General features: G+C 35.7%; 1 protein-coding gene across 1 annotated transcript; it reads left to right on the top strand.

Annotated features, from left to right (window-relative positions):
* The first annotated feature begins 3,542 nt into the window (after window positions 1–3,542).
* pptc7a (protein phosphatase targeting COQ7 a) lies at window positions 3,543–16,432 on the top strand. Its single transcript, XM_048208736.1, has 6 exons — window positions 3,543–4,059; window positions 7,063–7,242; window positions 9,064–9,262; window positions 12,827–12,950; window positions 13,041–13,170; window positions 14,993–16,432. The coding sequence occupies exons 1-6, from the start codon at window positions 3,858–3,860 to the stop codon at window positions 15,049–15,051; spliced, it is 894 nt and encodes a 297-aa protein (XP_048064693.1). The 5' UTR covers window positions 3,543–3,857; the 3' UTR covers window positions 15,052–16,432.
* The last annotated feature ends 1,307 nt before the right edge of the window (window positions 16,433–17,739 follow it).

Here is a 17,739-nt window from a genome sequence, read left to right as displayed (position 1 = left end):
TTCATTAGCCTAATGTGATCTCTGATCATTTCAATTTACAGCAGCCCCAAACAGTATTTGGATAACAAAATATCAAAGCAAGTGTTATTTAGTAGAAAGAAAGAAAATACAACCACTCATCAAACATACATATATATATATATCAAAACACTGCTTCATAAAGCTTTGAAACTTCATGAAGCAGTGTTTTGAAATCGCCAATCACTAGATATTGTGAAATAAAGTCACTAGTTAGTTTTTTTGGCGCACAAAAAGTATTCTAGTCGCTTTATAATATTAAAGTTGAACCACTGTAGTCACATGAACTGTTTTAAATATGTTTTTAGTAGCTTTCTGGGCAATAGAGGCCTCACTGAGCCTTCGGATTTTATCAAAAATATCTTAATTTGTGTTCCGAAGATGAAAGAAGGTCTTACGGGTGTAGAACGACATGAGGGTGAGTAATTAATGACAGAATTTTCATTTTTGGGTGAACTAACCCTTTAAATGATCCAGATCAGACTACACTGCTGACGCTGTATGTTTTTGACTCACCGGCTCATTTATTCATACTGTATGTTTCTTGCCAGATATATATATTGCATCACATTCAATACAGACTGCAAACTCGCATTCAAGTTCCATATCATTTCTTTTCAGTGGCACTGAAGAAAAAAGCGGTGTGGAGAGACCTCTACCATAAGTCCTTACTGCCACCTACTGTCTGAGTAGTGAACTTACAGTACAAGGCCTCTTGCGTTTTTGTTACATACGTTTCACAACCCTGAACCTCAAAAGCGGTCAAGGCATATTTTCACAAAAACAATTCTGCAGAGGTGAGTCATCTTAGTCTAAACAAACACTAATTCCAATAACCAGAATCGCGCATGCCACGTCTTACAGCCCCTTTCAAAGGTTTGCACGGTTATAGGTGGACGGGTTTATTATAATCAGTAGCCTACTGGGTGTTTTATAACCAAAACAGTTTTATTAAAGCGTATGTATAAATAAAGACTGGCACTGAGACAAGCTTCAAATTACTGAGTCAAAAGAAACAACATCATAGACTTTCCTGGCATTTGCAGTGAAAATAACAGTGCTTCCAAGTACACTGCAGAATTGAACGTTTTAGCAAAGTGATACAGAAAAAGAGAAGGTGTAGTATCTAAAATATTTGGTCACTTAATATTTAAATATTTAAGGAGAACAAAACAGAGTAAATGACAAAAGTTGTATAACTAAAAAAAATAAAAAATAAAATGACACTTTTTAAATACATTGGTTATTAAAATAAACAAACAAACAAAAAACATTGAAAACAATCTTATAGTCAGGGCCCAGTTGTTCGAAAGAAATCTGATCAGATTTCGGCTATTGGATTGGATCAAATTTTGAAAATGGATGAACCATTCGAAAGTAGTTTCAAACATTTGCATCCCTTATTGCATGTCTATTTGTTTGTTTTTGTTTAGGGTCACATGAGGGGCTACGGAAACTCTAAAGGGACATGGTGATGGGAGGACAGTTTCCCCCAAGAAAGGGAATGCAAAACTTTTGCATTAAAATACATAATTTTTCTCCCATTTCATATTTTTTCCCATCTCCAAGTCTCTTTAGTGCCTCCGTATGGGTCTGATTGTTTGAAGGAAAATAAAAAAGTAAAAGGGGTGTGTGTTTGTTTATGTTGTTATTTCTCTTCAAATAAATCACTGTAAAGGATTAGTTCTCTTTCAAATGAAAATTATCCCAAGCTTTACTCAGCCGCAAGCCATCCTAGGTGTATATGACTTTCTTCTTTCTGATGAACACAGTCTGAGATATATTAATAAATATCCTGATGCATCCGAACATTATAATGGCAGTGAACAATACTAACGAGTATGAGCTGAATAAAGTACTTTCATCCACATCCATCCATCATAAACATACTCCACACAGCTCCGGGGGTTAATAAAGGCCTTCTGAAGCGAAGGGATGCGTTTGTGTAAAAATAAATACATTTTTAACAAGTTATGAAGTAAAATATCTAACTTGAATTCGTAACTTGAATATGGAATGCAGTCTGGTGGAAGCTAGATATTTACTTCATAACTTTACACAAACGCATCGCTTCGCTTCAGAAGGACTTTATTAACCCCTCGGAGTCGTGTGGAGTACGTTTATGATGGATGAATGTGGATGGAGGCACTTTCTTTAGCTCATACACATTGGTATTGTTCACTGCCATTATAAAGCTTGGATGCATCAGGATATTTATTAATATAACTCAGATTGTGTTCATCAGAAAGAAGAAAGTCATATACACCTAGGGTTGGGGCTTGAGGGTGAGTAAAGCTTTTCATTTGAACGTGAACTAATCCTTTAAAGTAGCCCACATTGACTATTCTACCTGTTGTTCTTTACATAGCTAGCAGCCTATTGTGAAATGCAATCTCATTTAGAGCATAAATTATCCAGATTTGGTAATCTGAAAAAGTGTGTTTCTGGATCAGGGTGATCCAATCCGATTTTGCTTTGAAAAACCGGCACAAAAGTAAGATGGATTACCTGATCCTGGATAGCAAAACATGGAATTTCCAAATCTAGATAATTCTGATCCAGATTAAACTTTTTGAAAAACTGGTTTGTGTCAACTAAATTAATCCAATTTGTCTAAATCTGTACTGAGCCAGTATGACCACTAGATGGCGACAAAGACTTCATTGCGTGAAAACATCTGTTTCATAACACACCATAGTAATTTAGGCCCAGCACTCCATTGAAAATAGACAAGCCTCAGTATTATAAACTAACAGCTTTAAGCTTTGTCTGTGAAACCAGGGGTAAGAGTTCAAGTAAATAAGTTCAAGTAAAAAGCCAAATTCAACTAACACGTGCTGAGAGGAGAGCTGCAGAAGCTGGCCTGTGACCAGAGGTCTGTAAGTCCATGTTCTCGTACTCTGTCCTGATGTGACTGAAACCACAAGCTGTTAACATGCATTATCCCTCCAAAATAGTCTACAACAAATGCTCTATTCTGAATCATAAATCCATATTAAACTATATAAAATAGAATTGTTTATAACCAGAATCTGAATATTTCAAGTGGAATGTCTTTGTATTTTACCAAGAAACAGTCTACAATACAGAAATATATATGGACCAATTACATAAAGCTAATTTCCTTACCTGCATTAGCACAAAAATACAAATAGTAGTCCACTTATTAATATTCATGAGTCAAAATACATTATATTTGTAAAATATGCTTTATATTGAAAAATGTTTGAAAACGTGTGCACTTACATGAGAATTTTTTTTAACTTATAAGTGATTAAATCATTATACCATCTGACATTTTTAGTCATTAAATCAAAATATTATACAAAAAAGAATGTATACGTTATTTATTAAAAAGTGTTTCCAGGATCAATTTGTACGTAATATTTTATAAATGAATTCTAAGGTCGGTGTGTTCTTTCATTGGTCTCCATTAAACTTTTTTTTTTATATATATACACCATTAAAGGTACACGGGTTGCGTAACGGCGTCTGACGTCAAAGCAGTCACAAGACTTCAGTCGCGTCGCGGCCTTCGGCAGTTCACGAACAGACACGCAAGCGAGAGCGCGCAGCGATGGGGCTCAGCACGAGAAGAAAGAGTTTTATAAAAGCCGGATCGACTTGCATGTTCTGAATCGCATCGGATCGATCACTATGGAGAGCTGAATGTGACTGATTCGTAAAGACAGCGAGAATTTGAAAGTTGATGCTGTTGTAAGGTCGTTTAACATTGTGGATGCGGTTGTTGTGACATCTCCAGACGTCATCTAGGGCTGTGGATCTGTTGTTAGTACTCGAGCTAACCCAAACTACCCCTGCAGCAGAGTCCGGGGGTGATGTTGTCCGTTCTCTCGTATGGTCGACTGGTGGCCCGGGCGGTCATCGGCGGACTCTCTCAAACCGACAGCCGCGATTACAGCCTGGTGTCGGCCAGCTTCGGCTTCGGGAAGGATTTTCGTAAGGGGATTTTGAAGAAAGGGATGTGTTATGGAGACGACGCGTGCTTTATAGCCCGGCACAGATCTGCTGATGTGTTAGGTATGTAATGTTTGAAACGCATATCTGTGTTGTATGCAAAGATAATGTGCTTGGAAGAACTGGTTTAGTCAAGTATCGTGGTTAAATCGCTTCTGACGTCACAACTGTCGCACATCGATGGCCTTTAGGTGCATCAACAAAAGCTTTTACAGCCATAAACCAGTGTATATGCTTATAAAAATATTATATTTCAATTAATAAAATAAACTTTAGTCATGTTTTAAATAACGCTATTTTATATTTTACACAGACATATTAAAAATAATGTTTCATAATAATAGACATGTTTCATAATAATAAACATGCAGTTTAATTAACTGCCATATAATTATCAAATTGATTTATTATGAATAATGAAGCCTATAAAGATAAAAATAACTGTTCTTTTAGTGTTTTGTAACGCGCCGCGAAACGTTCCTCGTTAAATTCTAAAGGAACATTCTTTGCAACATAGTTGCATTTTCCATTGTGACGTCATTATCGTTAAGAATGACGCGTTCCATAATAAGCCTACTGAAATTACCTACTAATTTCATCCCAAATATCATTTTCAAAGTGTTGTCATTTAATATTTTTAAGTTCTCTCACTTTTTAATTAAAACAGACTCTTCTTCAGTCTCATTATTATATTAAAAAACCTTTTTATACAAGAGCTTTCCTCTTGTATAAATGTTTCTTTTTTTCTCCCCTTGATTTGTTACATTCTAATATTTATTTGAATATTTTGGAAACTTCTGTTAATGCTTGAAAATGTTTGTACATTTACTACTGCATTAAATGAATCCAGAATTGCTTCAGCTGTCACCAAACAATAATGGAATATAAAATGAGTGTAAGCTTGTTTCTAATGTCCACATGTCCTAGGGGGTGTGAACTGTTGTAGTTATTGTAGAAAGAAATCACTACACTGTACTATGGATATGGAGTGTGCACAAAGTGATATGAGATAGATATTTAAAAAAGGATCATATATCTACACTAAAACTCATTGTATTAGAGTTGACAGCTCAACATACTTCAAATTAAAAATGTGGGCAGTAGTGGAAATAGTTCAGTTATATCGCTGCTAGAATTTTCAGTGGTATAATTTTTCACACTGTTATTCCAAAACGTTGCTTCTAACCTGAGAATGGCAACTTTTGGGGGTTAACAAGAGTGCAAATTAGTTTATAATGCAACAGAAAATCCACCATTTAGTTACAAGGAAGTCCACCTGAAAGATGTGGGTGTAAAACAATAGATGAAGACTGAAGACCACAGATTTGGGTTTCAGTGTCTTGACAAGTGTTCAACACTGCAGATCCTCAAAGAAAGCAAATCCTTTAGTTCATGCTTCTTTTGGGAATACAATTATTTATTTTACAAGGAAATGTGAGGTTTTTAGTTCAGTTTTAAGATATAGTTGATTAGTGCTTGTACTGTTTTGTCTGTCATTTAACCCACTCATAAGGATTAAGCCTACAAATTCAAATGGCAGACGTTAACAGACCTGCTGACATGTTTCTAAGGCCTACTTGGACAGCTATACATCAAAGTCAAATTACCCTGGGATGTAAATCCTCTTCTACAGCTCAAACACATGAGCAGGGTTCTGTAATGGCCTAAGAAGCGAGAACCAAGACTTGTCAAGCTTCAAGCCAGCAAATCTAGCTCTGGAAATCCCAGTGCTTTTAGAGGCGAGATCACGAGAGGATGCAGGTCCATGCGAGGGGACTTGCCTTGTATGGTCACAAACGAGGGTTCCTGCTCATTGTCAGAAGGGAAGCTGGGAGGGCTTTGTAGGGAAAATTCCCTGTCTTTTGGACTGATTTGGAAACGCACATGACATCTTAGGGGTGTAGGCAGTAAACATTTGCATTCTTAATATAAAAAGCCAGTGCATCTTACAATATGCAAATCACTTTATTTACTTGAACATAATTAGTGGTTGAAAGATGTGGATTTTAAATAGCAAATATCCACAAAATGTAATGAAATTTAATGAACATTCCGTCTCAAAATTCACTCAGAAATGATTTCATCGCTAAAGCACGCAGGAGTGTCAGCCAGTTACAATAATCTCAAAATTGTTAACTGATAGCAGACATCAGTCTATCACTAAACATAACCATTGTGCTTCATATAGCAGCTTAGAAATGCCATTACTCTACATAAAAATTAGTGGGAAATCCTGTGGTTGAGTTTATTGTCATATAGACAGTATTCTAAAACCGTTCATCTCCAGAGCCATTGTTAACCACTTACTTTTCAAAGTTCATTTTCGCATGTGGGTAAACAAGTTTTCCCATCAGATACGTTCAATTTACCTCTTGATCACCTCTAAATCCTACTAGATAATACAATTTGATCTTAGTTGACGAAAATCTTACATCATAGTATGAATAATTTTATATTATGCTAACATAATATAGTTATCTTTTGAAACTCATATGTACACTACCGTTCAAATGTTTGGGGTCAGTAATATTTTTTTTTAATGTTTGTCTGCTCACCAAGGCTGCATTTATTTGATAAAAATACAGTAAATCCAATAATATTATTGTGAAATATTATTACAATTACAAATAACTTTTCTTTTTTAATACAATTTATTCCTGTGATCAAAACTGAATTTTCAGCATCATTACTCCAGTGTTCAGTGTCACATGATCCTTCAGAAATCACTCTAATATGCTGATTTGCTTTCTGATTATTATCAATGTTGAAAACAGTTGTGCTGCTTCATATTTTTTCAGAATTCTTTGATGAATATCAGGTTAAAAAGAACAGCATTTATTTGAAATCAAAATCTTTGTAACATTATAAATGTCTTTACTGTCACTATTGATCAATTTACTGCATCTTTGCTGAATAAAAGTATTAATTTATTTCTATGAACAGTCTTAAAAATCGCTGATATACCTGTACACAAACATTACATCATTGAGTTGTTTGTTAACAATTTATAAAATGTAGCTTTCCAATGGTATTGCCCTCATTGTGTTTCTTTTATATCACCTATAGGCGTGGCTGATGGAGTAGGTGGTTGGCGTGACTATGGGGTCGACCCCTCTCAGTTCTCTGGGACGCTCATGAGGACATGTGAGCGGCTCGTCAAAGAAGGACGATTTGTGCCAAGCAATCCAGTGGGAATCCTTACTACCAGCTACTATGAGCTACTTCAGAACAAAGTACCGCTATTAGGTGAGCATATTAGATTTAGACTTTAGCTTTGGATTATGAAATGAATTCATTTCACGAGTAGAAAACAGAAGAGTGCTGTACAATGGAAGTCTCCCTTCACATAAAATGAGAGCGCTGCAAAGAAAAAGTATTTGCATTTAACTATCTTTTGTAAATATATTTTCAAATTTTCAGTTTTGAAATGAAAACTATTAGGTCATAAAGTGTTTTAAAGACTGTTGGGATTGCAGCATTGTACTCTGGCTTCAATTAAGGTGCGGTCGCTCAATTTTGTGTTCTGTTCACTTGTGTAAACAGGAGTATGCGTCATATTTTCATCTTTTGCTACATACTAAAGTTTTTTTTTTTTTTTTTTTTTTTTTCTTCTTCAACTTTATTCCAGGCGCTTGAGTTGTCTGAAACTATTTTGCATGCTTAAAATCCAGTGTGACCATCACCTTTCAACATAGTTAATTTGCAACATGTTGATAATGTCTAGTCCAACCATCCACAGCACAGACTGTGATGTAACTTTAGCATCAGGCTAACATTCACAACATAAGGTGTTCGTGTGCAATGGCATCTTACTTTACTATGCATGTACGGACATGTGAGGCACAAATATGCTATAAAACTGTGGACTGGATGTTCTGGGACAGTCAAGAGTAAAGGGAGGGAAGTGGTTTTTGGGAAGGGCCTTGGCTTATTTTTCTCAGGATGAGATCAAAGCCATAACTAAAATATAATGGACTGAAATGAGTCATTGTACAGCGTGCTGCTCTCAAAAACACACTGTGGCCTGGATGAGTCACGGAGTGTACTGGGTGTACTGAGTGTACTGGGTCACGAGATTGGATTTTGGTATTAAATCCGCACAATTTCAAAGCTAGTACAGGATGGCTCTGTAGGGCATTTAAATTAGTGATGCACCAAAATGAATTTTTTTACAGAGAAACAATGAAGTTTATTTAATAATCAATTAATCAAATTTATTTTATCAAAACTGAGTTGTATACAAACATTACAATTTGTACTGGCGGTTTTTATCTAAATTTGATATAATTGTTTCTGTGAAGTAAAAAAAAAAAAAAAAAAAGTTTTCCTGACAAACTTATTCAAACATGACCTTTATTATTTAACATAGAAGTGAAAATAATAAATAGTAATATAGTGCATAAATGTAGCAAACTGCTTCTCTCCAAGAGTTTTTTTTTTTTTTTCTAGCTACAGTAACTAACAACCTATAGACATTGAATAGCTGTGATAAGGTAAATGTAACATTACATATTGTTTACAAGCTGTTTTATTGAAGTCTTTTCGCAGTTGAAACACGAATTAAGCGATTACATGACATGATACATTTCAGTAAGTTGTACTGGTCCTTTCAACATACCTTCTGATGTTCATTCATGTTTATTTCATGCAATAACTAGTAGTTAAGAGAAATAAATTATTGGATCACGTTCCGCTTAAACTGAGGAGCTACAGCGATCTGCCACGACACATTAAAGAGTATCAAAATGACGTATTGTTTGAATTTCGTTAGCTTTCAAATTGTCAATTTTCGACAAGCAGCCTTTTCATATCAAAAGTAACAGCTTATTGCGATTATTATTGGAAGTCAGGTGCTACAAATAATGTTTTGTGAAGTTTTGTTCATGCATCAACTGAAAAAGTTCATCAAAATGAAGATCAATTCTAAACAAGAAATCTATATTGTTCATAAACTGATTTTAGGCAGAATGTTTTCAGTTCAATTTTGGTGCATTTGTAATTTAAATAAAATTGATATGCTTTAAATTACCCATCATGTGGCTGATTAAGCATCTTTCTTTATATTAGGAAGCAGTACAGCGTGTATCGTGGTACTAGACAGGCAGAGTCACCGGCTACACACAGCGAACCTAGGAGACTCTGGTTTTCTGGTGGTTCGAGGCGGAGAGGTGGTCCACAGGTCTGATGAACAGCAGCACTACTTCAACACCCCTTTCCAGCTCTCTATCGCCCCTCCTGAGGCAGAGGGCTCCGTCCTCAGTGACAGGTGAGACGTTCACTCTGTTATGTGATTTTTCCTCTCACTTTATGATTATGCAACAGCATCGTGTCCCTACCTAGACGTAAGTGAGACATAATCCCCTAGCTGTCAGTATGAGAGCATGATTAGGTCCTCACTCTGAGAGCCTGGTTATTAACTCGACTGGATAATCAGTTCCTCCTGGTGAGAAATGTCACTCGGTGTGAACACTGTAGAGTCTACTCTAAAGTCTAGGATATGTAATGATCTCTATTCTTCTATTTTTAGATAAGAATGGCTTTATTTGTCAAAACCAAAATTTGATAATTGTGCACAAAGCTTAATCTATGCTAAAAATGGATAGGATTTTGAGCCACAACTTATTTGATTAAAGTCCCCCTGTAGTGAATGATTTTTATCCCTTAAAACTCATCTTTGATCACCAAAATGACATATTTAAACGTTTTTTCCAGTGAAAAAAGTTCTTCATGCCTTAAAATAGCTTGACTGTAACTCTACACCCTTGCTTCATGTAGTATATGTGGATCCATGAATACGTTAATTAGCTCCGCCTCCACTCACTCAAACCGCTATATTGCTAAATCTACCCGATTTTTCATATCAACAGAAAAATATAGCGGGGTAACCTGGCTTCTCGAGACTCTCCTGCTTTAGAGCAGTCATAGTTATTGATATGCTAACGTAGGGCCCTATGAAATCCGTTTTATTTTTTTCCAAATTCCGTTTTTTCCGTTTAAATTTTTCTGGATTCCGTTTTTTTCAGTTTTATTTATTTTTTGACTCCATTTTAATGGTTAAATTAAATTTTAGTAATCAAAAAGCATGTCTAATTAATTGAAATAATGAATCTTGTCCAGTTTACCAACAATTTAATAAATGTTTAACAAAAAAATTACATTTTTTTTAGGGCCCTATGATAAACGTTTTATTCTTTCCCCTCAAATTTTACTTTTACCAAATTCTGTTTTCTGGATTCCATTTTAATGGTTTAATTCCATTTTAATAATCAAAAAGCATGTCTAATGAATTGAATTCTTAAAAACAACAATATTTATTAATTAAAAAATATATTTTTTTTTTAGAAGTTCTGTTGTGTATTTAAATTTTTCTGGCAATCAAATGAACGCATACCATTTCATTTATCTTTTAATCATGAAATTAAACTTTTTTGTCAAACAATGTGCTGCACAACAGAGCATGTTTTAAAATTAAAACATGGAAGAAACACTGAGATTGTTTAAAATATATTTTAAGAATTTAATATTAAATTAATTTATCTAAATTCTGCTGTACAACAGTAATATGTTTCTGTCAAGTTAAATCAAACTTTTATTTTGACGGGTTGCCAAGAGCTTTGAGTTTGTCTGTGTTTATGACGGTAGTTTTCTCAAACGAAGCGGTTAAATGCTGATGAAGTGACTTTCAGAGCAGCTCTGGAGATGAATTTGTGCGTTTAATTCATTCATCAAAAATTTGACAAATTCCGTGACATTCCGTGTTATATAGTAAATTCCATTTTTATGAATGGATTCCGCGATTCCGTGATCGCGGAAATTATAGGGCCCTACTAAAGCCTGCCAGCACGTTGACGTGATTGGTTACAAGGTAGTTTGTGACGTCACAAACACCAGCGATTTCAAACCACGTTTTTGAAACTTTAGATCACTGCAGTTTTACAGAGAAAATACTCAGCAATGGTGTTGACTTATGAATTTGCACATTGTCTGTCTTAAAGCATATTAAAAACACCACATAGACATATAAACAACATTAAAAACTTGATTTTCACCACAGGGGAATTTAACTACTATTATGCTTTTTCGAATATTACCTTTCATGTAGTGTGTAATATAGCTGTTTGTGAATGTAAAAAGTCTGCACAGTTTCAAAGCTCAAAATCCACAATAAATGGAGTTATTGTCTCACAAAAGAAAGAACTGATTCTGAACTGCCGAAACGAGTCGTCAGTAATTACAGTCCTTCTTCCTGCACAAACCTTGTAACAAATTTGCAAAATGCCAGCTGCAAACATTTACTTTGACCCAACCTCAAACTGTTGTTGTAGCTGAGATGGGAAGAGTTTGGTTTGCGTTGTTGGCATGTCGATAAGACACCGTTTTGTGCGCTGCAAAAGCAAATACACTTTGCTTGCACTTCCTAAGGATGAGACTTGCATTGGAATTGATACGGTTAAACTGCCACCATTGTTACTGTTTGTATCGCTGTGCGTACAAGCGCTGAGGAAGCCTCTGGAGCTGAAATTCAGCTTAATTTTCAGACTTCGATAAATGATGCATGTAGCACTAGAGACCTTCAAAACAAAACAAGGAACCTTTTAAAATAGCATAATTGGGGCAATGTGTAATCCTGTATCATTTATCCTGTAACATGAAATACACAGATGTGATTTAAACATACTGTATAACGTGACTTGTCATTTAGCTACGCTGGATCTTCAACAAAACTGAGCACTGCTGGTTTTGTAATAAATGAATTGCACAATAAATTTAAAAGATAATTACTGTCAATCTTCAAATAGCCTACTGTGCAATGTTCCTGTTATGCATAATCTGACTATAGTTTTGTGCATTTAAAGGTTCTGTGTCTGGTAATTCATTCATCAACCTTTTCAGTTGTGTCTGACTTTTGGTGGTTTTATGGGCCATCTCCCGGCATACGCAAGAGACTGTCCATTAATTTTCTTGGTGATGATTTTTCCGGGGTAGGTTTCCAGGTCTTTCCCCAATCCTCCTTATTACATGACTTGGGACTCACACACTGTGTCTAGTAAACATGACCCTAAATCAGTAAATTATAGTGAATTTGTCACGGTTAAGCCATGTTTTGGGGCTCTTTCCGATCTGAGCTAAATCCTGTTAGATTTAATCTTTCCAGACACATGACATGGCTGCCAAGTTAATGGAGACAACCTTAGCATGGCCTCTGTAAATCCTGACATTAGCTAGTTTCTTTTTGACAGATGAGCTGGTAGAAGTAGTTCTCTGAGGCCAGATATTCTTCAGTTTGCGGGTCTAAATCTTTAATGCTTTTCCATTTTTAAATCGTTTCCACTTCTTAATTTCTCAGAATTTTTTATTCACACCAAGTATCATGTTTAAACCGCATGACCTGGGGCCAGCCGGGCTGGTACAGACGGAGGGAATGACAGCCAGTGTATTCGTATCATTGGGCATAATGCCTTCCACAGACTTCCTGGAACAGAACACGACACTTCACAGCTGATCTGTATGTTTCCGCGTGCATAATGAGGATCAAGCTAAAAGCTTCTTACACTGAAACTGCTCTTATTCCTCTCAACTTGTGCTTCTAAATATGGTCAGCAAACAGGAACGCTACAAACACATTTCAACTGAGATGGCACAGAATGTGCTGTTATAGTTGGTTTTGATGGATTGTTGAAACGACCTAAAGACATTGTGATACATTGCGAGAGTTGAATTTTTTTTAATTTTTTTTTTCTTCAAATATGTCAACCATCAGAATGGGAATATCACATTTCATAACTAAACTATTCAAAGTAACAATTTTGTGTTCTCTCGTTTCCTACAGCCCCGAGGCTGCTGATAGCTCATCCTTCCATGTCCAGTTGGGTGACATTATACTCACTGCTACAGATGGTCTCTTTGACAACATGCCAGACTACATGATTTTACAAGAACTCAAAAAACTCAAGGTACTAGAACATCTACGTACAACACTTCCTTCTGTCCATTTTTGTCTGTCTTCCAGCGACACTAATATGAATTGTGTGCTCTGCTTTCAGAATACCAACTATGAAAGCATCCAGCAAACAGCCAAGAGTATTGCTGAACAGGCCCATGTTTTAGCATACGACCCCAATTACATGTCTCCTTTTGCACAGTTTGCCTGCGATAATGGCTTAAATGTCAGAGGTGAGATATACTCATTTAAAAATGGCTAAATTGTTGTTTCATTCCTTTTGAACAAGCTACAACTTTTTACTTTTCCTGATTTACTTTCTCTTTACATTTTTCTGAAATAATGGTCATGCTAATGTGTACACATTTGCTCTGAATACAATTACAATTCTTCATTTAAAGGCAGAGTAGGTAAAAAAATGTATAAAAAACTTTTTTTCAAAATTTGTTTAAACTTTATTTATATATCAATACATAATTAAAATGTAAGTACTCTGAAAAAGAAAGTATAAAAATCGAGTGTCTGTAGACCTCTCACGACTGTTTTAAAGACAGCTCATTATTTCCATTCACTCCACCCCCTCCCTTCTGGGCTCCTTCCAAAGCCACGCCCCCAAAACGCATGAACGTGCGACTCCGACCACTGAGCTGGAAGACGCATTATTTACCTGAGACGAGCGGAGAGGAAGGAGCACAGTGCATGTAGTGACATCATGTCAGAATCACATGTAATAAAAATAACTTTATAATTATGAAGATAAACAAACAAGATGTATTTTAGTACTCACTGTCAAGCTAGCATATTGATATTGGTAAAGTTTAAAATATATATTTTTTGATTCGCTAACGAGTTAGTTATCTATAAGGCAAAGCTAAAAACAGGTTGCATGATACACGTTTTTCCATTACCATCATTTACACTGTGATGAAGATGAATTTCGTGTAAGATTCATAACATATACGTTGTTCTACAGATAAACAGAGTAACATACACTCAAATATCAACTCACAACTGCATTGCAGACACAAAATAATAACACACACATACAACAAAGTGTGTACGACACACACAGATACAAGATAAAGACATCAGTAAACATAGGTAGAGAATATAAAAACAAAACAAAGGCGAAAAAAAACGTGCAGGTAAATAGATAGATTATTTATCGTCTCTACTACGGCTCGCTAAGTAATGTTATGTTAGCTATATTACGCAGCTACGTGTGCTAATGACACATGCTTCATGAACAAATAAACAAAAATATGTATGTATGATCAAAATACAAAAAGAAAGATTTACCTGTCCAGCAGAAATAAAGCCATCAAGGAGTCACTTTTCAGCCCCTTGAGTTCCCTCAGTTCTCGCCATCGCTGGAGAGCCACGCCGATATATTAACTCGCGTTTTATTTCTTTGTTTATCCAAAGACTTTTTGTTCATTGCCTTTTCTTGTACTGTTACTGTCTTCCTTTTTTTGCCTGGTTTGCCTTCACTAACTGCATAGGCCGGTACTGTGAATTTTGCTTGCTGTTTCTCTGCCATTGTTTTGGTATTCCTAGGATCCATGCCTCTTGAATTCCCCAAATCAAACGTGCGCGCGCAAGTGGGCAGGTCATGTGTGGCAAAAGGGTGGTTGCCATGGTTGCGAGAGAGTGACAGTCGCCTAAGCCAATCCTATGTTTCGTCCCGGATGGAAATAATGAGCTGTGTTTAATACAGATTAAACGGTCTAGAGTCACTCGATTTTTATACTCTTTTTATCAGAGTTCTTCCATTTTAATTATGCATGGATATATATAGAAAGTTTAAACAAATTTGGAACAAAATTTTTTACCTACCCTGCCTTTAAATGTATGCATTTGACAGACAGTTTTACTGTGCATTGATGGTATACATTTTACCAGTTCAATGCACTATAAAATTTGAAATTGTCACAATTTATTATCAGCTTGATGTATTGATGCTTTTTTTATTATTATTCCTAACTGATATGTATTTAATTGCACATTTGCACAAATATTGCCTGACAACATTCCCTCTCCATTTTCTTTCCAAAGGAGGAAAGCCAGATGACATCACTGTTCTGCTGTCAATTGTAGCAGAGTACACAGACTAATGTTTACAAGGGCTGCAAAATGCTTCTCTTGTTGTCTTCCTCTCAGTCACTGGACTGGCAGCTGTTTCCTGCTGGCAGGATTGAGGGCTGTTTGAGTTTTCTGTTTCTGGCAGGGACTTGGAGCCCACATCTGTTCCCTGGGTTCTTCAACCTTACTAGGCCATACTTCTAATGATGTCGCCAGCAGGCTCAAGTAAAAGATCAGGACTGATACGGACTGCTAAAGCCGAGTTGTGCTTGGCAAGGGCTACAACTGGTGTTGAAGTATGTCTGTAAGAATCACCAGTGTTTCTGTCATCCAGTGATGAATGAGTAGGTGGTAATGATGTGGTTGAGAGTGAAGGGTCAAGAAGTCAAAAATGGAGAAAGAATGAGGGAAAAGCAAAGCAGAAAGGAATAATTTGATTAGGGACAAGCATCCCAAATAAAGAAAGTTTCTGTATCAAGAAGAAACATTAAGATAGAAGCGTTGTGCCATGGGAGTCTTTAACCTTGCAAAGGCCTAAGGGAGATGCCCTCAAGTTACATGAATCTTGAGATGGCACGTTTTGCCTGTTTACTTTCCATTTAAAAAGACACCCGATCTGTATCCTCTAGACAGACGTCAGCTGAGGACCAGCTGAGATGTGAGGTTATTAAGCACCAGTGTCTACTACAAAGTCTTCACTAGCTAATGGACAGTTTGTCGTCAGTGTTGTTGCGTAACTTTACAATACTAGATTGACTATGACGCTTAACCTCATCAAATTACTGTCAAAGTTAATGATCAACAATAGAAATGCCTTTCCTCTGAGATATTAACTGACGAAAGACACTTTTGCAGAACAAGTTCTCATTATATAAAATAAAACAGTAGGACAGGTGTTTTAAGCGATTCGAAGTACCGGGCAAATTACAGTTCTAGGGGAGACAGGAACATTTCCCTTCATATTTATTAATTTTAAACAGTATTACTCCACCATTTTGAGTTTAACATGATTATAGCTGTGCAACAGACTGAAAGGGATTGTGGGATGTGTTGAGAGGGAAAAAAAAGTCCCACTTAAACCACTTTTAAGAGGTTCACGTGCATGTGGTGTGTGTGCGTGTATGTGAGAGAGGAACGTTTACGATGTGTAGATATTTGGAAAACTGGCTGTATATTTATGTATGACATGTATGCATTTTGAAAGTGTAGTTATTACACATCAGATGTATATGAGAATATATTTGATAATTGTGTGGATATTCTGTGTTAAAATATTTTTCTTGCTTTTTTTGTAAAATTTAATTTTAAAATATCCATCGAGGTGTTTACGCACAAAGCTAATGCTAGCATCTGTGAATGCTTTCAGTGGGTATGTCATGGATCACATGATCTAATAAAGTTATATTTTTATAACTTCTGTAGGTTGCTGTTTTTACTTTAGTAAATTTGTTTTAGAGAAAATAAACCAATATTCCACAGTAAGTGCTTTACTGTAAACACGTTTTTGTTTGTTTTTATTAACTGAAGTGCTTAAATTATGTAATGTCACATGCTGTCAAAAGTATTTAATGTGGAATATTTGTTCAAAAGCAATGATTCCCCCCTCTCCCATGGAGCATTGCGGTTATATGTTGTATAATCGAATAGGTCTGTCTACAATATACACTTATATTGGAAATTTACTATAATATGTGATGTGATGTATATGATGTATAATTATATAAGTAAATTAAGTCTTGTATTTTTCTCCAATTTTCAAATATATTTTTGCTTCAAAGCAAAGTTTGTAATGCGATTCATAACAGAGCTGGGTGGTTTCTACATGTCATTTTAGCTTTATTTGTAGTTCACTTAAAGGTATTGCGGTGTGACAAATGAATTTTTAAAAAGCAAATACTGCATGTAATCTCTTTTAATGAGCCATTCATAAAAGCAGCATGTATAATAATTATACAAGAATATAATAATAGTCTTAGATGAAGTGTAGCATGTTACACTGCAGGAGACCGATGTCTTCCACCCACACAAATGCTTATTTCAGCTATGTAGCTATTCTAATCACACAAGCCATTTGCACCCTGATGAATTAACTGGATTACACCCCATCGGATGAATCTTCAAGGCCACCAGCAGAAAGTAGCTGTATCTTTTTTCTTGATCTAGTTCTGTAGAGATTTAATGTTTGTTAATGCAGTAGTGTGTAATTTTTTTTTAATGTTCAATAAGTTAGCTATATGTGAACTATTTGTAGATTGTCTAAAATGACACACTTCATATTATAGGCTTCCATGTCTTTGCATTTTGTAGTTTAGTGTAACTGCAAATGTTCCTACACTTTGTGCTTAATTTAGGTGTAAATTGCATGAAATATCGCACATTACATCAGCATTAGGTGTTTGGAGATGAAATTTGTTCGTCAGCAGTCAACAAAACCAGTAGTAATGGTTGTGACTCAGACATGAGCATGAGAACTAATGCAATAGCGATCGATTGAACCGTCACATTTGGAGCTCAAATGACAAAACGCCTCTAACGGGGATCGAAATTAAGTTATTCTGTTTTGCCTGGTAGACCAGCTTAAGCTTCTCCCGAACATATTTTTTTAATTCAACAGTTGAGCGAAACACAAGGCTTTCTCTGTATAATGCGGTGAGGTATGTTTGCAATACCAGTAATTGTTGCAGGCTTATATAATAATGTTTTTTTAAGCAGCATTTTAA

This window comes from Megalobrama amblycephala, linkage group LG12 (assembly GCF_018812025.1).
Source record: "Megalobrama amblycephala isolate DHTTF-2021 linkage group LG12, ASM1881202v1, whole genome shotgun sequence".
Classification (NCBI taxonomy): domain Eukaryota; kingdom Metazoa; phylum Chordata; class Actinopteri; order Cypriniformes; family Xenocyprididae; genus Megalobrama; species Megalobrama amblycephala.
The sequence above is the reverse complement of the archived record's forward strand: the minus strand, read 5'-3'. Positions and strand labels throughout refer to the sequence as shown.